The sequence below is a fragment of the Gavia stellata genome, chromosome Z (genome assembly GCF_030936135.1).
Source record: "Gavia stellata isolate bGavSte3 chromosome Z, bGavSte3.hap2, whole genome shotgun sequence".
In the NCBI taxonomy this organism is placed as follows: domain Eukaryota; kingdom Metazoa; phylum Chordata; class Aves; order Gaviiformes; family Gaviidae; genus Gavia; species Gavia stellata.
In genome coordinates this window covers 38,349,189-38,373,146 of record NC_082637.1, presented here as the reverse complement: position 1 = coordinate 38,373,146, position 23,958 = coordinate 38,349,189, and the positions used below count along the sequence as shown (strand labels likewise).

At 42.2% G+C, this 23,958-nt stretch overlaps 2 protein-coding genes across 2 annotated transcripts in view; one reads left to right on the top strand and one right to left on the bottom strand.

Annotated features, from left to right (window-relative positions):
* SAXO1 (stabilizer of axonemal microtubules 1) overlaps positions 1-6,690 on the top strand; it is a 42,686-nt gene extending 35,996 nt beyond the window's left edge. The window contains exons 3-4 of the mRNA XM_059834008.1: positions 1,447-1,649; positions 5,738-6,690. Of these exons, the coding sequence (XP_059689991.1) occupies positions 1,447-1,649; positions 5,738-6,690 (1,156 nt within the window). The remainder of the gene's footprint in view (positions 1-1,446; positions 1,650-5,737) is intronic.
* Positions 6,691-16,161: 9,471 nt separating this feature from the next.
* ADAMTSL1 (ADAMTS like 1) overlaps positions 16,162-23,958 on the bottom strand; it is a 213,624-nt gene continuing 205,827 nt past the window's right edge. Inside the window, exons 27-29 of the mRNA XM_059833532.1 lie at positions 21,778-21,887; positions 20,573-20,793; positions 16,162-18,977 (exon numbers count right to left, since the gene is read on the bottom strand). Of these exons, the coding sequence (XP_059689515.1) occupies positions 18,871-18,977; positions 20,573-20,793; positions 21,778-21,887 (438 nt within the window). The 3' untranslated portion in view covers positions 16,162-18,870. The remainder of the gene's footprint in view (positions 18,978-20,572; positions 20,794-21,777; positions 21,888-23,958) is intronic.

Sequence of the window (23,958 nt, the reverse complement as noted above, 5' to 3'; positions counted from 1 at the left end):
AAAAGTCTGGGAGTTGCAGGCAGTACCATTTTTCATGGTGTCTTGGATGCAGGTTGCCACTGATTTATCAGCAGATCAGTCTCTCCTCTGTAATTTCCACTCCAGGTTCTGTTGTATTGCAATAGTCAGAGTGGGAAAAGGTACTCCCACTGCCAGAAAACCCTTGATCATACTGGTGAAGAATTGCCTGCCTGTGATCTGTTACTTGGCTCTGGTACAGGCTCAGCTGTTTCAAATGTAGGATTGTGCAGTGTACTGAGTGGCTTGGGAAAGACTCTCTGTTACTGAGCCCTCCCTACTCATCCTGAGGATGCTGCATGCCTGTTGTATTCCTGCTTGTCTTTTTTGGCCCCTCTTAAAAAACACATTGGCTTTAAATTGCTGACAAAAGTATGCCAAGGGACTACAACATGTGACATCTACATAAGTAACTCTTGATGCTCTTGGATTTTTTTTTACCTCTGCATTTTTCTGTTTTTACCCCTATAACTAATATTTTGCAGTGTGAATTCTCTTCCCTTCTGCTCCACAGAGTTTTGAGAACCTTGTTTATTTGCTGAAATACGTAACTAATACAGTATATTCAGAGGCTCAGGCTCTTGCCCACCTGGCATCACTCCAGATATTAATATTAGAATAATATTAATAGAAAAACAAACAAACAAAATAGCTCCTGTACCGGCTGTTTCTCCTGGCTGGCTGCCAATGGTGTAAACAGATCTGCACACCAGTGGAAAAGTACTCTGACATTAGAGACTGGATTCGCTGGTGCCAGGTAGCAGACTCTCTGCCCTGTACCAAAGGATCTGTGCAGTCAAATAGGTTCAGGTTAGTGAATGTTGGATGGTGAGGTTATTTTCTTCTCCATCTTGCTTCTGTAATGTTTTGTTGGAGTTAAGCAACACTACTCCAGCGTCTTATAATAGTGCTTTTACAGTGGTACCTGAGAAAAAGCTGACTGTCTGACCATACTGATGTTTCTTTCCTCAACTAGTTTTTTGCTGTAAAACTATTTTGTTTTATTCTCCCCATCCTGGGCTGAACTGCCGTACAGTGTATTGTCTGGGAAGGCTATTGTTGCCTCTCTCATGTTTCCCATACATACTGGATAGCCTGCTATAATTATTGGGCTTTTAAAAGGAGTTATGTCTTCTGGTGTAACTCTGCTGTAGAACAGAGATAGCTTTGTTCCAGGTCATTAACTTCACTGGGTGGAGAGAAGGGGGAACCTGGCTTGCCTGAGGTTGTCCAGAGCTGCCTCAGTTCCTTTTTCAGAGTCCAGGCTTCCAAATGTGAAAGGCTTGTGTGTTCATTAACTGCTTGTATCCCATTCAGACTTTCTTAGGCTGTGGAGATAAGGGGAAGTATTAATTTCTTTGTGTGTCCAGAAAAAGGAACATAATTGTTTCCTTAGGACAAAAGACATAATGAAATCATTCTTCACAGGAGAGACTATGTAGCTCGTGAAGTGTTGCCACAGAAACTTAAACCACCTGAAAAGCATGTCAAGAGTGATAAGAGTATGGATTTGACCTCCACTTATAAACAAGATTTTAAGTCCTATCCCGTGTCTCAAGTACCTCCATGCCTCCCCTGTGTGACGAGACACGTCCCCAGCACCAGGATGGATACAAGAACCAATTATGAAGGTATGTGCCCTTGCAGCTTCTTTCAGGACTTCACCAGTAGCTTCATTTGTTAAGAATACAGATCAAAACAGTGTGCAGTTGTTATTCCTTCTTTCTATGTATGCCAACAAGCTGTGCAGGAACTACACTGACACAAATCGTTGGGAATACAGCCCCACATTAAAGGTAACGTTGCGATCTCTCTGAATTCACCTCTTTGGCATGTCTGACAGGCCTACAGGCATCCTAGGTAGAAGCAAGGCCATGTGAACTCCTGTAAGTGGGTCCAGCAGCATCATCTTTAGGATATACTGAACATACTGTTGGTATACTGCAGGGCTGGTCCACACATTCAGCGGATCAGACACATCTGAAATATGTAGAATTTGCTAGGCCTGAGCAGGTCATGAAGCATGGGACCCTTTTTGTGTCTGCTGCAGAGTTAATCTGTGGATGTGCAAGAGACGTATTACGAACACGCAGAAGGTCCACACAAACATCCCAAGCACTCAAGCTCTACTCCTGGTAAAACAGGTGGACTGTGCATCTAACTATGCCCTTGTTTCTCAGTATCAGTAACTTGGTGTAGGTGGTTTGTCTTTTTGGGGGCTTTGTTCCTTCCTCTCCACCAGCACGAATTCTCTTCTGCATGCACTGGGAGAAAACTTTCAGTTACACAGTTACAGTAACTGTGCTAGTTTTGGTAGTAAGTCATAAGCAGAAAACTAGAGGATTTTGCCTCCCCTCTGCCCACCTTCCAGCTAGCTAATGTTGCTAGGCAGATAGCTAGCATTTGTGTATTTCTTAAAACAATTTTTAATTATTTTATTTTATTTTTATTTTATTTTTATTATGCTGTGCAAATATAAAAGCTTATGATTGTTGCTGGCATTCAAATTTGTCCCAATGTACAGAATTCTTTTTTTTCTTAAAACACAAAATGATGAAGGAAGTAAGGAAATAAAAGGTATGCAAATGCAGTGTTAAGATTACCCAGCTGATATGACTGAAAGTCTGACTTTAGTGCAGCTGCATGTTTGCAATGGCATAAACTGGAATTTTTACATTAAACACACAGGAAATACTATCCATTTAGAATGACTTGGGTCGTGAAGAGTATGACCCACAGGTGCAAAATATCCATGTTTACACAATTTTGAACACTTTGTTTTGCATAGGCAATGTCACCAGATGGTATTTGTCGGAATAGCTTCAGTGAAGCCAATAAAAAAAAGTCTGCTTTGCACAAACGGAGGATCTTTCCTTCTGTGTTTAGATATCCTTAACTTCTCTGTATCTGAACCAGATGTATATCTTTGTCTTTTATCAATGTTTAGGTCAGCACCTTAATTGTTACTCCAGAAGTCTAATAAAATGTATCACAGCCACATTTGGTTATAATTTGCAGTATTTTTCAAAACACTGCAAATGGAAATCTTTGTCCAAATCCCCTCAAAGATCAAGTTGCATACTGAATGAATTCCCTTTTAAAGGCCTAGGTTCACAAAAAATACAAGTTTTCATTGTGCTATTCTCTAAGCATTGCTAGATTTTACTGATCGGTACTCAAGTGTGAAATTTTGAAACATGCTATTCAATTAATTATCATAATTAAAATATTTAAGCAGCATATAAAACAGTGCTGCATTGGTATTAGATTACCTTTCCTACTGTATTGTCATACTCCTTCGCACTGAACACACCATATCCCAAATGACACTGTAGGTTTAAGATGATGCTATTGCATATCACAACTAATGTCAGATGACTTTGCAACTTAAGGTTTCAAAATTCTCATCTTCTCCAAGCTACACACGTAGCTGTTTCTATCCATCTGCAGGTATGTAATCTAATTTAGTTTTGTATTGCTTGGTTATAATGAGATATGCCTAACCCTCCAATAACATATGGTTTATATCCTCCGTTCCCTCCTGTGCCCCCTAATGTTTTCAAGATTGTGCTACATGGGAAACTATTAATATCTATGGGAGAAAAATTAGAGTTACAATAAAATTGTAGCATATTTTGAAGGAATAGTAGCACTGCTGGCTTACACTAAGTAAAACAATTTCATAATGCCTATGAGGTCTCCAAATGTGTAGAGCTTGTAAATTTTCAAAATTGAAGACAGATGGACTTGCTTGTTGTATTTTGAATATTTTGCAGAAGCTGTGGTTATGTCCAAAATGCACAGACTATTTTCCAGCAAAGATGATGGGAGAACCTAAAAGGTTTTTTGGTAACTCTTGGTTGGCATCTGAAATGTCAGATCTCTGAACGAGCCCTTGCTTAGAGATGGGCTGAATCTCATTAGCTTCTCACTTTTTAACACTTTATTAATACATTCCCTGTAATGACATATGTCCATATATGCTCGTGGTTCACCCTGCTGGACCATTTCTCCAGGAAAATGATATAACCTAGGCATGGACACAAGGTCATCATCCCGCCAATGCGGTGGTGGCTGGATATCTCCTATTCCCCCAGAGAAACAGGAGCATTCGGGACATTTAAACACTCCTGGCACTAGCAGGGCACGCAGCCTGGGCTTCAGTGGCACCAGCAGTGACAAATGTATGTGCACACAGGCAGGCCCATGTTCTCAGATGACTACACTAATTAGTGGCATGAGGGCAGCTCTGTACCCAAGGGCCAAGGTGCTCGCTGGGAGCAGTACCGCGCCTGTGCCTGCTGCTTCCTCTCTTGTGCCAGGACAGAGCAACTTAATTTGAACCAGAACTTTAAATGGACACCTAATTGGGGCAAAAATTTACTTTTTTTTGGTCAATTCACATTGTAATGAACACATCGTTTGTGTAATTTTGTTTGTACAGTACAATAGCCACTGCCATTCAAAAGGAATAACTCTGTTTAGATGGGAGAGTTCAAATATCCTGATACCTAATTGCATAATTTACTGTCTAGTACTTTGAAATCCAGACTTCCTTCCTGTGCAGAGTCACCTGGAAGCTTATTTGCCTCATGACCCTCAGTGTGGTTTGAAAGGAGGGAAAACTAAAAAAAAAAAGGACTTGGGTTAGCTCCAAGACTATTTCATTTCAGCTTCCTACCAGTAACCATAATGCTCTCTAGGGGAAGTTGTGCAAGATTACTAGGAAGGGAAAAAATGACGGTCTTGTGGCTGCAGCACTGGTTGGAGAGTTAGGCAGCTTTGCAATAGATTTCTAATGTGACTGAATGCAAATCTTTTTAAGTCTCAGTGCCTCATTTTTCCTGGTATCCTGCCGAGGAAGGAAGGTATGAATGTCTCTAAAATGCCACCTAAAACGTTTTCTTAGTCATTAATGTGGATAGCAAGATTTCTGGAGTATGGACCATCTCTGCAATATGATTCAATGCTTCAGATCAGTGTAGGCTTGATCTGCAAATTCCAGCACAGTTTTTTCTAATAAGGAAGAATTGGAGACAGAGTTACAAGCTCCTTCTCGATTCTTGCTTGTACTGACAGCAGGAGTACTACAGAGAGCAAAGCCAAGAGCCAAGGAGATGCCACACAGCACAGCTTGCTGACACCAAGAAGGTACAAAGAGGAAGGGCAGCTCTGCGACTTGGTCTTTAGAGTGGAATGATGGACATCTGGTTCTCCTTGCCCCAGAGATACTGTGGGTGACACCTGAACAGCCTTCTGCAGACACAGGCATACTCTGCCTGTGCTCTGAGCCAGCCACAACATAGCTACAGGAAAGTAAATGAAGGGGGTTGAAGTCAGTGCCATGATATTCCACTTCCATGATTTCTGGTTGACTGCGCATGAGGACAGCACCCACTAAGTCACGTGCAGAAAAATGTCTCTGCAAGACAGAGAATGTAATTTGATCTTCCCACATGGTATATCACCATCTCTGTAGGTATGAGTGGGTACACATTATTCCATTTTCTGTGTAGATGCTAAGCATTTCCAGGGGTTAGCACACTAGTGCATAATGTGTTCTACAGCAGCTCTTTTAATAGGATTTGTGAATCATTACAACATCAACAAATATTTATTACAGTAGAAAACGTAATGATCAAAACTTAATATGGTATATGCCTAAACTCACCAAAGAACTTCAACTGAGCACTTAGATAGGATTCCTCTTATGTTTCAGATGACTATGTGCTATGGAATGAACCAAAGACAGAGCTGATCAGACCAAATGATGGGTTTTGCCCACCAGAAGAAAAATTTGACCACAGAACCATTGCCCAGGATGACTATCTCTACAGGGGGCCAGTTGCCACTCAAAGCTGCAAACCTCTGAATGTGGTCCAGAAAGGCAAGGCTCCTTTTGAGAATATAACCAATTATAGAGTGAATTATGTGCCACATGCTCTGGAGAAACGTTATGTCCATAAATATCAGAAATACAAGGTCAATGAGATCCCATTTGATGACCTCACTACCCACAAAGCTTCTTATAAGGGGCTGGCTGGTCAGTCAGCCAAGCTGGCAAAACCACACCAGCCAAAGATTCTCCATGATCTTCCATTTTCCTCTACAACCGAGTTTCAGGAAAAATACCAAGCTTGGCCACGGCCTCCTATATTCACCAAAAAACCTGATGTATATCTTCCTCCTCTGGAGAAAATGGACCTTCACACCACTACTCAGATAGATTACAAGCACCCAAATGCCAAGCCAGCCAAGATGTGTCGATCTTTGGCCCAGCTTGCAAAAAGTACTGAGCCATTCAATAGCTCTTCTGTAATGAAGGAAGACTATAAGCCTTGGCAGTGCAAGAGACTAAAACCTATCACTCGTGCTCCGGAGCTGACTTTCCCAGCAAAACCAATGGATTGCTTGACTACTTTTCAGGCCCATTATGTGCCTCATCCACTCACAGTTACGAAGAGCTATAAACCTGGCTGGTCAGGTCCAAAGCATCACACTCTGCTAGATGCTAAAACCATCTATGCTACCAGCTATACACCAAAGGGTATTGTTAAATGCTTGGCCTCTTACAAAGACCCACCTGGTTATATCTTTGAGGGAACTGATGCTGATGGTCACAAACTCTATGTCCCTGCTTCCAAGAGTGAGTGCCTGCAAGGTGGACGCTGAAGGAAAAAGAGTGGATGCAGCCTTCTTGGAGATGGATTCAAAGAGCAGGACCTCAGTGAGCTACAAATGACAGCCTGATTTTGTTTGTAACCTTCTTTTAAACCAACGTCATATCTTGAGAGCTCTTAAAATAAACTTAATTTCCAGATATTGGCTTGTTCTTGTTACATAAATGAAGAACATAAAATCCTTGTTTCTCTGCATTTTTTTCTTTTCCCACCTAATTCTTGCTCTTTAATTGAGAGAGATAAACTCCTCCTGAGACACTAAAAGAGAGATCTTGTAGTCACATACATTATTATTATTAGTGTAACGGGGGTTCAGCCGCCTCTATGATGACAGCGGTAGAACAGCCTCTTCAGATGAATTACACGCTGTGAAGCCACACTTAAAAGTCATGGCTGGATCACAAAGTCTGAGATCTGGCCTTATTAGTCACTCCCATCAAAGACATGTACAAAAGGTACAATTACTGGATAAATATTATTGAAGATTGAGCCTTCATTAATTGTGTCACTGTGCTGCCCAGAGCTAGGCTATCAGGTGTGAGGTTGTCATGCCAAAGATGCCACCCTAGGCTAACAACTTGAAAGGGAAGCTTTTCAGTAAAAGCTCTTTATTCCAGGATGCAGTGTGGGTATCAGAAACGTCAAAGGGATAAAATTGTCATGTGTTGCTACAGTTCAGCCAGCAGCTGGAGTTGTACTATCTTTTGGATAAGGCCAATATTAAGCTCCTGACTGGAACTGTTCATTTCTGTGCCCAAGGTGCTTTTCTGTAAGCTTACGAGTGTTACATTAGCACTATGAAACTTACTGGCTTCTTAAGTGCATTCTACTTTCCTAAATCTTCCTCTCCCTTACTCCTGTCAGCTCTGGCTGTTTCCTGAGTATTTAGCTCAAGTGCTAGGTAGAGCTGTTGCAATCTGGAGGAAAGGCTTGTGTCTCACCATCAAAGTGGCTACATTTAAAGAAGAAGTGGAAGACAATTTTCTCTAAAAATATGTTTTAAAACTCTTGAAAAGCTTTGAAATCCATTGGGATAGAAGTCCTCCATAACTGCTTGCAAGCTAAAGCCAAACACATTCCATCTGGAAATGTGAATGCTTAACCCTGAGGTTGAGAAACCACTGGAACAAACACCCTAGAGGCACAGTGATTCTGCATCACTTGAAGTCCTTAAATCAGTCCTAGAGGCCTTTTCTAAACATATGCTATAGTTCAATGAAAAATTATGTGCTTGCAGCAGGAACAACTAGGCAAATCTCTACAGATTACACTATACAAAAGGGCCAGACTATGTAGTCATTGATGGCTCCACACAGCCTTCAGAAATTCAGGAATTTGTAAAATATTCACTCACTTGTAGTGAGGTATTGACCTAGAGTATGTTTGGCATTTTTTTCAGCTCCTGCTATCTTACCAGCCTTTTTGAACCTTCACATCTTTAAAGTTGAGCTTTGACAGGAAAATATTTTTTCTTCCCCATCTCTTTTTACTCATTTATTTTTCTGATTTTATTTATTAGCCTGTAATTCTGTCAATTCTGAAACAATTTATATGAAAGAAACAGCTAGGACTTGTGGCTGCTGAAGAGATTTTTCTTCTATGCAGGAAAGGTCTCCAACTGTTCTTTCAACTCTTTCATGTGAGACTGGCAGTGAATGCAGAGCCAGGAGAGTCTAGTGTGTAAATCTATCTTCGTTACAGGCTTGTGGGGTTTTTTGCTTGGTGGAAGTTAGTCTTATCGAAATGGATAGCAATGCAATATGCTACTTAGCATTAATAATTGCTGGATTTTGAACATTAACAACAGGAGTCTTGATTTTGTAAACAGTGGACCGGCTCACAGCAGCATCAAGCAGACATGACTGGTTTAATTCCAACACTTTCACAGCATGAGACACAGGTTTGGCTTTTTTTCCTGACTTGTACGTAAATGTATAAAATCTTATTAAAACCAATATATGATAACACTGACAAACAACGTGAGTTCACTTGAATGACTAAAGGTGTGGTCCTGCAGAAATGAAAGCTGATTAAAGCTTGGGCTGCTGCGGTCTCACCTTACTCTCTGCCTACAGCTGCATGTTTCCCCCTCTTTCTGGTGACAACATGAGCGCTGCCTGACTGCATGATGGGCTAGATCAGGAGACTGACCTGGCTGAAGGCAAATCAGCGTTTTAGTATGGTTAAGACCCATTTACTTAATTTCCCCGAACCAGTGCACCACACAGTTGCACAGTTACCAACTTACATGCAGGAGGTAAGTGCAGAAAGAAACACATGGCTCAGGTAGCCCAGACTTGGCTTAGCTGGAACTGCTGTGGAAGTGCATCCCCCATTCCCAAACAAGTTCTTCAATGCCTACTAATTTGGTGTTGCCCAGAAGCACAGCATTTGTGCGATGCCTGATGTCCCTTGGAGGAAGGGTTTGTTTAACCCTATCTCTGCAGCCTCCTCTTCTCCCGAGTGGAATGCTGATCACAGGGTGACCCTGTCCACTGTGTGGACAGGGCTGCCCTTCTGCTCCCCCTGGCCTCCTGTGCAGGCAGCAGTCCTCCCTTTGCTCTGTAATGTGGTTAAAGTAACACAACATCTTTCTAGCCTGCAGTTTAACTTTGATTAAAACGGGCAGTGTCATTAGAAAATCAGCATAAGAGAAAATCATAATTTCGGGTATAATTGAGGTGTTTAACACAGAAAATATAGATGGGCTGCACTGCAGTACACAGGATTTGGTTACCATTTTTGTGCAGAATGAATTTATGGATAAAGATGAGCAGAAGTTAGTTTTGCCTTACGTTTGTGCCAATTAAATGTAACTTTTTCTTAGAGCGGTCACAATCTCAGAAAGAAGGAAGTACAAGTGCAAGTTAGAAGTCCTGAAAAAGAGCTTAAAAAAACACTGCACTACACCACAGGTTTCTGTAATTTTTTTTGAATTTACATACAGGAGGAGGAGGAAAATGAAACTATACTTGTGTGCATAGCAGAACTATATGTTAGATGTTAGTGCTAGATGAACTAGCACTTGTTCAGAAACCTCTCAGATGCTCTATAGTGATCTTGCCTGTTTTGTGGGACAATGAGTGAAAAAAACGCTGCCTGCCTCTGGCCCAGCTTCCAGTGTTGGGAGCAGCCTTGAGGAGCTCATGAAACCTGCACTCATGATGCAGCACAAGACAACACTTCTCAATCAGTGAACGAATGGGCGGGAGAAGAATCAGCTGTAATCAACCTCTTGCTTCATTCATTGGTACTTGTGAAGAGTGGATAAAGGCATCAATACCTAAACACTGGCCTAAGTACAAAGGCTACTGTCGAAAAGTGTTTCAAAAGCCAAAATGCAAGGGTGAAAGCAAAGGGCTTTGTCCTTGGCAGGGCTGAGGAAGGCATCCAGGGGAGTTGTACTGTGGAGCATGCAAAAAAGAACAAGGAGGTTTGTGCTAAGCAATAATAGATGAAAACTGTCACTGCCAGAGCAGGTTACTACACTGGTATCAATTACTGTAATCACTGCCAATAGACATCGTCTGTGCACAGGAGCAGTCCCCTGTACATGTACTGCAGGGCCTATTTGGAGGGATAGCTTCTGCCTGTGTCCCTGAAAACATAGAAGAGGAGAACTCACCAGTACTACTGATCTCCAGGGTAAAGCACAATCTATTGGGCAAGTCCTAAGCACAAAAGCTGAATTAAGGAGACACATCCAAACTACATTTTAGAATGGTAGCAGCTTCCTGGAAGGTCCTGGATGTCTGTTCAGCCAGGAGGGAGGCAGGACTGCAGTTCCTGCCTGTGGAAAAGCTGAGCAAATATACTTAATTCCCTTGTCCTCAGTAGGAAACAAAATAAAACAACCCCAAAAGAAACCAAGTTATCTGGAATAGCGGGGGACATAACTAGTCGGTTCAGTTTTGACTTGCATGATATCAGCCTTTCAACCACCTGTGCCTGCAAGGACTGCAAACCCCTGTGCCTCACTTTTGCAGGAGACAGTTATTCCATCTGGAGAAGATTTGCAGTTGGCAATAGGTGAGAGGGCAAAAAAATCAGTAAGTTATATACTTATGGTCTAGAAATATGAACAGGCAGCAAATTTGTGAAGTTTACCACTACAAGTCTAAAAAGGGCTTCAGTGAATGCTATAGATTGCTAGGGAGAGTAAACTGTCAGCACCTCAAGTGTTTCAGAGCTACGAAGAAAATTTTGAAAGATAAGTGCTATGCTTCAGCAAGGACTGAGGATGTTCATATCACAGAGGAAAGCAATATTGATCCTGGGCATGGTACTCCAGAGGCAGGAGGCAGCTGAACTTTATGTACAAAAAAGAAAACCCTTCACTTGCAAGACAAAAAAAGGACTTTCCTGGGGCATGGATAGGATCTCCCTGAGGGAGCCATGTTGTCTCAGTTGGAAATAGACATTTGGGCAGAGAACTTCGGTGTGGGTTCACTGGGATGGGACACTTCCATAACGAATTTTCTGAGCACAGTTTCCTTCTGGCTGATCCTGTTACAAACCCCTCTTCCCCGTACTGTACTAGTGTCTCTCTCTGCCTTCTTCCCCACATTGGAAGTAGTAGTTTGACGATTGGTGCCTCTCTTCTTGCTTTTGTGGGGAAATACTGCTTTGGGGCAACCTGATTTTCACTTCTCCATCTGACCTGTCTGTCCCACAGATGTTTTGGACTGCATTCAGCAAGGAAGGAATAGGGTAACTTAAAGAGAAAACAGTGTGCTTGGCTCTATGATGCTCCCTGTTTCCACCAGCTCACTAGTGCTGTGCTTGCTGGTGCAGAGGGTTGTCCCCAGACAGGCGAGAGGGCTCATGTGGCACTGCTGAGTGCCATCACATGGTCTCGAGGGTGCTGCTTTGCTGGCCAAGTAGACCCCTGCTCTGCTTTGCCCTCTGCTAAAAAAGAAAAGTGCCTGTGGGATCCCCCCTGCACAGCTGGATTTGGTTTGCTGTGATTTGTATGTAGCGGGTTAACAGTGAGATTTTTCTTTGTTGGTAATAAAATCACTAGGTTGTATGCTATTAGTTGAAAACTGACTCCGTCAGTGTTTCAGTGGGTGAAGTGTTTTAACAAGCATCCACCAACCTCATGGGCTATTTATTTAAACCAATAATTCATTTGCTTTTTTAAAAAAGCACGATCTTGAAAAGGGTAGGGGGAAGTCTCCATATAGCCCAAACCAAATTACTCCTCAGCCCAACTGTTAAGCACTTCCTTAAGAGAAAAGAAACCCATCCTGGCTCCTCACTTGGAAAGCAAGCTGTTCACGGCCTATCTGGTGTGATCTTTCTGGTTCAGGTTTTATTATTGTGCTTTCCCACTGGCCCTAGGGAGTTTGTAAACGAAGTAGGCTCAGACCTCATGCGAGACCTAGAAGCAACAGACTGCTTTAGAGTATTAAAGAAGGTAGTAGCAGGGAGTGGTTTCCCATGCCCATGACATCCTAAGCGTGTGTGGATAACTATATGCTTACTATGCAATCGTTCACATCCTGCTACTGCTTAAGCAAACAGTCTTTGTATGTAGCCAGATTACAACCCTCTGGTGTCCCCTTCCCTTCTAGCCACATAAAACTGCAAACTTTTATTTATAACTACACAAATATAAAGCTTTTCTTTGCAGGGGGCTTAAAGGCTTAGGCAACACTCTTGTTTTCCCTTTTTTTTCCTCTCCTAAGAGGTAAGCAGTGTGTTAGCAGGAAGCATAGAGAACTGCAACCCAAACAAGCAGCACACCATTTGTTCATTGTTTTGGCTTATAAGCCCTAGTTGTCAGAGTTTCATAAACCCTGTCCCTTGCCCAAGCCAGATGAATTGCCTCCCCGCTCCTCCCTGGTAGCAGAGCCCTTGTTCTGCCTGCAGAGAGGAGTCTCCTGCCTGGGGACTGTTCAGCTGGGGCCTCCACTGTGCAGTCCTGCTTGCTGTGCTGCAGCCCTCCTATAGCCTCAGGGACTTCGCCAAATGCCTGGTCTTTCAGCCAGTACGCGGGAAATCGGTGTGTCTGGGCAAGCATGGACGCTCCCTGCAAAACAAGAATGCCTCTCTGGTGAAGGACGAACTTTTTGCAGTATCACGGTTGCTTTTGTTGTGTGAGCTTAGCGGTGATGCTGCAGTAGCTTCACTGACATGCTGTGCAGAGAAATCAGGCCTTTAGCAACATGGTGCCCATCTTCCTCAAAAACCATTGCTCTTGCTGACAGAGGCAGTCATTTTGAAGGGAGTGTGGAAGGATCATCGTAGGATGGAGTCTCTCCTTGGAAAGAAGTATTGTTTAGTGATTAAATTTAGTTATTAAATCAGCTGTCAGGGTCAAAGACCTGCAGAGATCTTTGGAGCTATGTAAGCAAGTTGGGGGAGGAGGAGTGGCTCTGGGCTCTTGTCATTGGCACAGTGAGCTGCCAAGGAGAAATGGGTGTGCAATGGGTGATGCAATGCTGCATCGCTCCTTCCCATCTGCCACACTTCAAGGACAATCAACACGTGCAATTCAGAGCAGCCTGAGGCAGTATAACTTGTATGTGGTACAGATTGATGCAGACTCAGAGGGGGGCATTAAAGACATTTGCACGCAATCCCCTGTTTCTGTGTGAAGTAAGAGTGTTCAGGTCTCCCAACATGTGTGCTCATCAGTACCAGTGCCAAAGCCAGGCACCAGTCTAAAGCTGGTATGCGTGAAGGGCAAAGCATATCCAGTGAGCTTCCTGCATTAAAAGCAAACCAAAAAGCACTGGCAAGGTTCTCATGAGAATAATCACATCTGATTGTGGTTACAGTTGGTGATGTTGGCAGCAAATATTTCAACTTTCACATTTTTATTTATTACTTTATGCTGTCAGCTACTTCCCATGTCAGTGACAGGGCTGAAGCTTTGCGCTCAGTATCTCTAATAGTGCTTACAAACTGATTTTGTTTCATTTTATTTTGGGTTTTTTTTGGTCGATTTTTTTATTTGGTCAGAAGCCATTTTTTGCTGTACTAACCTTATTTCTCCCTCCGTAAAGCCTTCTTTATATGAGCATGAGCTGGTATACTGACTTGGATCAGTGAGGAGCCACTGTTGATGATCCTGTTTCAAATACATTTAATGAGCTACTTTGTGCTCTGTTTTGTCAGTTTCTTTTTTTCGTTTGAAAAGACTCGTCCAGGTGGGCCCTGCTGTGATACTTCTCTAATGCTAAGGCACTTGTACACTCTCTGCCTTGCTGTCTCAGCCACCCAAAATGCATTGGATGGCTCAGTAGAGGCTGTTCCAGGTTTTGTAACCATTCTGGCAAAAAAGAAGGGCTGGAGTCTGTGATTTCAGGGACTTTCTAGTCTTAGTCTTCATCACTGATCACTGAATGAAAGATGAGGCTAAACACCATGTTTACATCTCAGAGGGACAGATGGAGAATAAAATGTATTGTGTTCATGTCTTCACATGCTAAGTTGAAAATAGGAACAAGTAAATTGTCTCTCAGTGAAAACGCAGGGGAGGATAGAAATAAGTATTGTAATCAGAAGAGAATATGCTGAGACGTGGCTTTTTCCCTTATAAATCTGGATAAATAACGTATTGGGTTGCATATTATTGAAATGCTTTAGTGAGAACTTTCTATCAAAATTTGATTAAAATGACCATGTATATGACCAGGTTTTAGATTTGATTCTGATTGACTGGAGGAGAGATGTTGAGTGGAGATGATGAAAAGGAATGTAGGTGAAAATTATGATTAACCAATATGCTTTTAGTGTGAGAAATGTGTAAGATCAGTAGAAAAAGGATGTCTGACTGTCCCCTCAATTTTTTGCAAACTAAAGTATTGGACATCTTTGGTTGAGTTTCCATAAATAAAAGCTGAGTGTGACAGTTAATACATAACACTGTTGATAAATATACATACATGTTTAAACAAGAGGATGAAGGGAATGATTAAATCGATGATTCCCAAACTGTGGTCTGCAGCTAATATGCAGAGCCATAGTTAGCATTAGCAGTTTTGAGCTTCCCATCTGTGTACCCCGATAGCCTGTGAGAAAATTTGGCATTCAAAACAGCTTGAAAGCTTCTGTGTTAAAAATTAGATAATTGAATTAATGAAGTTAATTAATTCAATGACTAGCTGAAATGATCAGTGTCTCGCTGACAGCTGCCATTAAGAACTTATGAGGACTTCTACAGTCCTGAAAATCTGGAAGAGAGTAAACTTTTTCTACAAATAAAAGTGTCAGCTTATGCTGATATAGAATAATCAAATTTATTTATGAATCAGTGTTTGGACACCAAACAGATAGTAAGGTGATTATTAGCTTTTTGTTTGATAGGGTAACTTGCAAAAAGGATCATAACTTAAAAAGAATAAAGCTCCAACTGCAGTCCATATGACTATGGCCAGATAGTAGGAAAAAATATTTCCAGCTTAAGGTTACTTTGGAAAACTCTGCCTATGGCTTCTATGGTTTTAAGAGCATGTATGCAGACATACATGCCTGGAGTAGTTTAGCTTGCTTACCTTGCCACCTAACAGGGTGCAGGAATAGGTCTCCTGTGGGGAACCTTTCAGCACTGCATTTTTCTGCTTGTTGCAGAACTGTTTTTCTTCCTTGAGGAAGATTAGTAGGGAGAACAAAACTGGAAGCTTGCTTTGAAGGTTTTGAAGGCTTTTTGACTTGACTGGTAACTAGAGCCATATGCATAAAAAGAGAATAATTATTCTCTTGAGAACCTAAGCTGGCCTGCTGTTCATTTTACATCAACACCAGCTTCTATACTTGTTTTACTCAAATTGAATGACCGAATTCCCATTGTCTTCAGTGCTGTTGCTTGGAAGTCCTAGGTCTGGTCTTTGGCTTGCATCTCTGTGTGTGTTTATGTATGTGTGAGATGTTATTTACCTGCAGTGTAGGTATCTAAAAAGGATATGCAGGAACATCATACCAGGAAAATTGCCAGTAAATCATTTTTCCCTTCCAGAAGAGTCATTGTACCATTTGTTGGAAAAGGGCAACAGCAGAACCAGCTTAGTTTTCAAAACTTGATTTTGTCTTTGTTAAGAGTAAATGCTTTTGCTTTATTAATTTTTGTCTTCTTTCCCCTGCCCCCCCTGTAATTCTGATCATTACCAGGATTCCTTCTATGTATACACTTGATGCTTCAAGGAGTTGCAAGCTCCATTGCTGAAGGCAGCAGCGACCTATGAGGAAAGACTGAAGTAACAGGCATTGCTTCATGCTATAGGTTGCTGAGGGAAGTTACAAGATGATGTCTTTAAGCATTGCTGCATAGTAAAAAAGGAGTACACTTTTACTGATTTCCATGATCCTAGGACCAGCAGTGATGGCTTTATGCTTCTGCAAGAGCAACAGAGGGAAGACATTAGCAAAAAAAATAAAGCAAGGCAAACCAACCTTAGTGATTCTGTGATTCTGTGAAATGAAGAATTAAAACAGATCTCCAAGACAGAGTGCAGAATCATAACAGCTAGAGACTTTTAAAAACAAGTTAAGATAATCGTCTTTCCCCAAGGCAGGTAGATCATGTGTACTTTGTGTAACAGCTGTGTGCTGTTATCATAATACAGAATAAGGACAGAGTACTCCAACAGCTTTGCTACTTTGTTTGCTTTTTGTTTTTAAGATTAATAAACAACACGTCAGACAGCAGTAGGTAAGTAAGTAACTTGCATTACTTGTACAAAAAGTTATATAAATACAAGTTTGCTGTTTTGTTTTCTTTTTAGAGAAGGAAAGTGTCCTTTTTTAAAATATCCAGCAATCCTTAACTGAGATGCTGCCAAGTCACAATTCAGAGGACAGACACGTGAAATTAAATCCACACTGTGCAGAGACAACACAGTGGCCCCTCCAGATCTGATCCTGCATGTTACCCTATGCACAGTTACACAGCTACTATTCAACATGTGATCATCTGAATATGTTTTGCTATTAAACAAATGAAAATACTTCCCTGTACTGCTTTTTGTGAACTACCTTACTAGAAATATCCACCACATCGTCATCATCATAATTATTATTATTATTATTGTTGTTAAGGAATTGTCCTTCATTCCATGCATAATTATCATTTCACAAGTTAAAAACATCATTCCTCCCTCATGTCATAGTTTATAAAGCACTCTGTGCACAGTGAAGCAGATCCCCAATTAAATGCAAATGCTATTAAACTTAAGAGAAATACACTATTACTGTTGATTTTAGAGGAACAAAATTCTGGGGAGATTTTAAAAAAACCCAAAATAGTTTTATCTGAACAAAATAATGTACAATTATTAATATTGCACTTTTTGTACAAGAAATCCTAATAAATATACAGAAATGATATACATTTACATACATAGAAAGACATTCTTCTTTTTTTAAATAAAAAGTTACACTGATGCTTAGCAACACTATTTCTTGAAGACTCATTTGTAGTAAGTGCTCACTGCCAGATGTGTTTTGAAGTAACCCAACTTGAGACAGTTTAACATCATGAACCTGGCACTGACCCCAAATGCGGACTCCCAGTTTTGCTGAACAAGCCACGTGTCATGGAAACTGTAACACAGCAGCCCTTGAACAGCATTTCATTAACGTACCACAAGGCATGAGTCCCACTGGGGGTCTCAGGAGAGGCACAGCCAGGCCTTTAATTTAGAGTTGGTCAGAGCCTGAGATCCAGATAGCTCTCCTTTAAAGTTTCACAACATTCAAACACCCTACTTTGCAGATTTCCTCTAATTTTAGGGCCCTATTCTGAGCAGAGCAGAGAGTGCCCAGGAACTAAAAGGATGAAGCACTTCACTGGCTGAATAACCACTGCAGCTGGCCAGGGGGAAAGACTCACAGACAGCAGGCAAAGTCATGCTGTGGGTGTGAGGTTTGAGCCTCCCTTTTTATATCATATCTTCAGGGCATTATTCATGGGCTTAAAAATGTGCAGCTTTATAGCACCTGTTTTTTTGTGGGAGGCAGCTGAAGAGGAGCAAGTTTGTTAAAAAATATTGGCATTAGTCCTCTGTGGCTGATGCTGAATCCATTCTGTTTCTACTGAGTAGGAATAACCACAAGAAATCAGAATACAGCTCTTTCTACTACTTGTCCAAAAGGCTTGCCTGCCAGGAAAGAGAAATTTCACGTTAGCAGGATAGGAAAACCCACTTCCTCAAGTTGCTTTCCAAAACCCCAGGTCTGAAAGCACCTGAACTCTGGGAACTGGTAGTCCTCTCTTGTCCAAATAAGTCTTAGTAGGATGGAGTATGTGAAGTAGCTCCTGTTACCACAGATAATTGCTATCATCTTCCCTGCCTGTGCTCTCTACAGGACAGCATTTGCAGGTTTGTACTACAGTCTGTCAATAGCAGATAATACTTTCTCTCCTTCTCCTGGATAATGATTAACATTATCACCTCACCTCTGTGCTGAGGGCAACCCTCCTATCCCCAATCCTCCCTCAGAGCTCAACCTGGGAACATTTTCAGGTGTGTTTTAGACTCACTCAGACTACACACCATTGTTCAACTTCGCCAGACACCAGATCCTCAAAGATCATGAGGATCTCCCACTGAAATAATTTGAAGGCCTGGCATGAGAAGGAGAGATGGGTTTAGAAAGAAAAAAAAGGAATCCAATCTTGGATGTAACAAGCAGGTTTATAAAGCAAGATCATATGCTTATATTCTCAAAGTAGTCTAAGAAAGATGAAGTATCTGTATACTGCCTGTTTAGTTTAGACCTTTTTTTTTCTCCAGTACCCCATGACCTGTCAAGCTGTTTGATTATTTGTTTCATATTGTGGTGGTTCAATGCAATGCTAGGTTTTCACTCTGATCAGCTTCCCCATCTGTCTGTTGGTGTATTCCCAGGCATGTACATGGATCATGGGGCAGCCCCACTCCTCTCAGGACCATTGTTGGTGGCGTGGGTCTCACTGACTCTTGGTGGTCTACCCTCATGACCATGTTTTGCTGCATTCTGTCTCCCAGATTTATACAAGGGAAAACTTGTCAAGTCCCTTTACAACAATGATTTGGTAAAAGGTTTTCTTCTTTTTAAAAAAGGGAAATAAATAAATAAAATGAAAAAAAGATTTCAATTCCATTTATATTTTCCGTAAAAGTCCTTGCCTCAGTGAAGCAAAGGCTGTGATCCCCTTGTTCCTCCATTTTCACTGCTTTTGTCTTCAAGCTTTTCCACAAGTCCCACAGCAGCGTGACTTGAACTGGGTGAGCTGGCAGAGTTTGAGCTGCTTTACTTTCTCACAGTACCTTGTGGTGTCCCTGCACTCCACTGCCGAAGGGGAAACAAAAAGAAGAAAAGGTGATGAAGAAATGAAAGAAGGATTTCTTACCTGAGAACATTTCATGGGGTGGCCGAGAGGGGACCAAGACAGCTTTGTGTTCGGAGGTCTCACTGTGAGCATGAGCTTGACTTGCTGCAAAGACTGAGCGGTGACTTCAGGCAGCCAAAGGCTCAAAAGAGAATGTGGTGGGCAGCCTTTGCTTTCAGAGCCTGGGGAGATGGCTTCTGAGGCTGCTCCAACACTCTGTCAGTTTGTCATCTACCAGCATTTTAGGGAGGCTCTAGGAGTTTCATAACAGTTGTTAAACTAAAGATGAAGTAGTAAATAAAACTGTAAACTTATTTTAACAGAGTAGCTCAAAGGCACTTTGGCCAACCTTTTGCATTTGAAGAGACAGTGAGTGGGATTTCCAACCCAGGTGACAAGGTGTTGTGTCGTGCTTTTCACATGTGTGTTGCAGAACACAGCCCAGGGTGAAGATGTTAAGACACTTTTTGAACTCCCCTAGGACTTAGGTCCTGGTATCATTTGGACAGTCTTTAAGGCCCACAACCTCCTGCTTTTGAACTCCAGATTGAAAACTGTCCAGTATGCCTGCAAGGCCTTGGGTGTGTTTTTGCCTGAGGGACTCCCAGTTCCCATGCTAAGGCTGGAAAGGGGATCATCACAGAGCAGTTGTACAGCCCTCTCCAATAATGTCTGTGTCAATTAACTCCACTGTTGTCTAGATGTGGGATATTTCTATACAGGAGGAAAAGGCTGGGAGGACAGCAAAGGTCTTGCTCGGTGCCTTTAATCTTCCTCAGCCCTTCCACTTCCATCAGGGCACCCCAAACTCAGCTCATGGGTTTGGACCTATGGAGACCACTTTGCCTCTACTGAGAGGGAGTGTCAGAGCTGGTGTGGCCGTAGGCAAGCACAGGCAGGTTCTGCTGCTGTGTCTGCAACGATCTGCACAGCGACTGGCTTGCATGCTAGAGTGTGGGATCTGCCCGTCAAACTCAGCATGTGAAGTGGGAGCCGGGGCAAATTAAAGGATAGTGATTTAGACTTTTGCTGCCTGGTGTTTCCCAAGTGGACATTGCCATAGTGGGGTATTGTTTCCAAAGAGGCACATCATCTGTTCTTTTTTGTTTTTTTAAATATTTGTAACTTTTCTAGTCCTTTGGCAGGCCCAGTTAGTTGCTTGTCACCTGAAAGCAAGCAACCTCTACTCCAGGAATTCCCATCATCAACCTGCCCACTGGATTTCGACTTACTGTATTTTAACTATAGCCAGCAGTCTGTGATTCGTGTTTTTCTTTCTGTCTATACCATTAACAGAAAGTTAAGTCTGTATCAGCCATTCCACACGCTATTAGCAGGGGGACGCAATCCCAGCGCTAACACCATTGCCAACAAACTGCAATGGGCACCATTCCCCCTGGGGATCTGAGTTTTGGACATCGCATTTTGCACATGTTCAGGCTGGAGGTTCCCTAGGATGCCCAGCTGCAAGGTCCAGTGCTGCATTTCTGAGTGATGGCTCTGCGTTCTTTCCTCCCCCCACGACGCACTGCCTCCCCTCCTCTCAGCAACCTACTGTTTTCACAGGGTGTGATGTTGCAGCGCTGCCAGTTTGCCGGCCGTGGCCTCCAGGAGCAGTGATGCTCCAGCACGGGCTTGTTGGTGAGGACATGCACGCAGTCCACGCGCCGGGACTGGAAGCCGTAGTTTCCGCACGTAGCTGTGCAGACGGTCCACAGGCTGACCCTCCAGTGCACACCGCAGACATCGGTCCAGCAGTTCTGGGTGCTCAAAGGCCTGTGGGCAGGAGGGAGGGAGGGGTGGCCCATCACCATGCTGCCCAGGGAGCAAGCACATGCCACTCCTGGTGTCATGCAAGCTCCAGGGACAGCAAGCCTTGCATATCCCAAACATAATTCGCTCAGAGCACCCTATGGGTCATGTCTTCAGTGGGTGCAAGGTGGGGCTAACTCCAGTGCACTGAAAGGCCATTTGTAACTGCAGTCAAGGACCAGACCCTCAGTGGATGCACACTGGTATAGCTCTACAGGAGCTAAACGACCATTTGAACTATTTGAAGATTTGGCCGAAATGTCCTCTCCACAAAGTGCCAAACCAGAGGCCCACTGAAAAGATGTAATGAGTGAACCGGCACCAGTAAGACCCAGCAGGGCTTTGTAACTTTTTTAATGGCTTTACAGCCAGTGGGAACAAAACCGATTCTCTGAAACTCCCCTTTTCCCTTCAATGCAGTCTTCCAGAAGATGCATAGGCACACTTGGTTCCCACCTATTTGTCACACAAATAATCAAAATACATGAGCGGGAGAGCCAATTATATTAATTTTCAGTCATGATCAGGCATGATTTACATACCTAAGTCTCATGTAGAGTAAATATGTCTTTACAATGTTGACAGTGGAGTTTATCCGCAGGAAAACAAAAGCTGTGGAGTCCCTTTTTTTCCCCATATAGAGCTTGTGTTCAAACAAGAGAGGAGACTGGCAGCTTATGAAGAGATAGCACAGCCTTTCAGTTAGGATCTGGCATGCCTGGAAGTCTTTCCAGTTGTTGGTCAACTAGTGGTTTTTTTTCTGGGGCTCATAGGAACAAATAAAACCTGCGCTTAAGCCTGGTGAGATTTGTACCATGTAACTGTATGGGTTGCAGCATGACCTCTTTGTTACATAGGGGAAATTCAAAAGTTGTCAGTGAAGTCACTAGTCCATTCAACATCTCTGCAAAGGGTAGTGGTTTCAGACATAAGAGATTCCTGTCCTACCTTGGTAAGGCACTGCATTGATCTGATGACACGGAAGTCCCATCTTTGGTCTGGCAAAATACCTGTCTGTGCTGTACAGCCAGTCGTGGTCCAATGCAAGGCCCGTTACACTGTGAACACAGAAAAATGACTTAAGGGAGGTAAAAGGCAGCACATGTTCCCCTTTTATAAGACTGCTGGTGAAATAAAGTGCATACTGCTATGCAGTGACTGTTGAGCTTTCGAGCACTTCCTGCAGCTCTGAGGGCTTTGAAGGCTGAGCGCGCAGTTATCTTCTGCCCTACCTCACTCTCCTCCAGCAGTGTTAAAACATTAAAGCATTACAACATTTCTGTATCTGCACTGGAGATTCATTACCTGTCCTCTTCAATAGTTCAATCATAAATACATCTGTTAGGGCAAATAAAATGCTCTCATGTTGTTAGCCAAGAGCCTATGATCCATACAGGAAATCTCAATACAGTCCTTTTAGTGTGCATTTTGCAGCTTGTACTACCACAATTTATGGGCAAATAGTTAATAACCAAGAACTCACTGAACCAAGAACATATTCCACTCCATTTAATAATTTAAAAGCATTGCAGGACAATAAACAAAAGCAGCAAGCATGATGAAGAAAGCACATCTGCAAGCTTGCTCCAACACTGAGTTTATCCTAACCTATTCAAGCTTATCAATCATATGCTTACTGTTTAACTCTTCTAATGCTCTCCTTTGATTAAATTGTAATTAACTATAGGTATGAAGCATGTATTTGTGTTCTTTTAAAATCATATCAACTGTTAGGAAACACTTTGTTTTTCTAAGTATCTGGAAATAGTATTCAAGAACAGACTGAGGGTTGAAGAAAGGGACCTTAGTGTGAGGGAGGAATTTTTGGCAGGGGAGGGCTGCTGACCGATCCTTCTGCCCCCTCCACCCCTGCATCAGTAGGAGCCCTATTTCACACTACCATACACTCCTCACATAATACTCCCTTCCTTCTGCTATTTATTCCCTTCCTGACAACTGGGAGAGAGAAGCAGTGACTGCCAGGTTTCCAGTTGCTCCGAACCAACCCCCTTGCTGAGCAAGGTAGATGGAAATGTCGTTTATTGGAGTACGTGGAGTACTTCTGCGATATCTGCAGGGGCTCGCAGTCCACATCACCAGCAAGCCTGAGTCACCAGTTTTAAAACACTATGGGATTATGTAGTGGAGATCAAAATGTCACTAACATTAAATGAAGGAAAGGAATTAATTCTAGAGGTGGGGATAGAGTAGGTAGTCTGTTTATTTTCTCTGTGAGTTGGGAAAGTTGGTCACTACACCTGGGCAGCAGGGACATGATACCCCATGATACTACCGAGAAGGTCATTGAGCCACTGAGCCAGTGATATGTTCCTAACTGTAATTAGATAACAGTCTTCTGGCTTGGAGACTGAGCTGTATAGAATCATGTGGGACTCAATTTTTTTTTTAAGCTAGGTAGAAGACATATTATATTATAATGCACAGAGGTTAGGTCTAACAAATTAAATTCAGACCTCTTTGATTGTCTCAGCTGAGTGTGATGTCATGGGGAACAATATAGGCCATAATGATCTATAAAATAAGGATGAAGTAATTGGCTTTTTGCAAGGATAATCCAGTCCTTACCTGGAATTCCACAGGGAGTGAAAATTTGCTTCTTTCACATAAAAGGAAAATTCCAAGCTTTACTCATAAATGTAGTACTATAACTCAATCAGCTTTCATGAGAGAAATTTCCAAAATACACAGGCAAGAGTTAAATGAAGTTGCTTTCAAGTAGTGAACAATAACAAGTTCTAGTAGCTGAAGACACTTTTTACTACCAACATTGTAAAAAAACTTGATGCAGTGCAATGTATTGTGCATATTACCCCAAGCAAATACAGAATGCATGTGGTTATTAATAAGAAACTATTGTATTACTCTAACCTCTAATCCAATGAGATAGCATTTCTCATTGTTTTCAAACTGGCTTACCACACGCTAATTAGAAAAGGAGGCAAAATATTTCATGATAGCTCTCTTTGTGTCAGACTGATAGTTATTACTCTGGGTAATTATTCTCTTAGCCTCTTCTTGCATGGTAAGAAGCCTTGCTTCTATACCTTTACCTGACTCATAATTTCAATTAGATGTGTGACTATTTTGGTTTTATCAAACTGCTTTTTC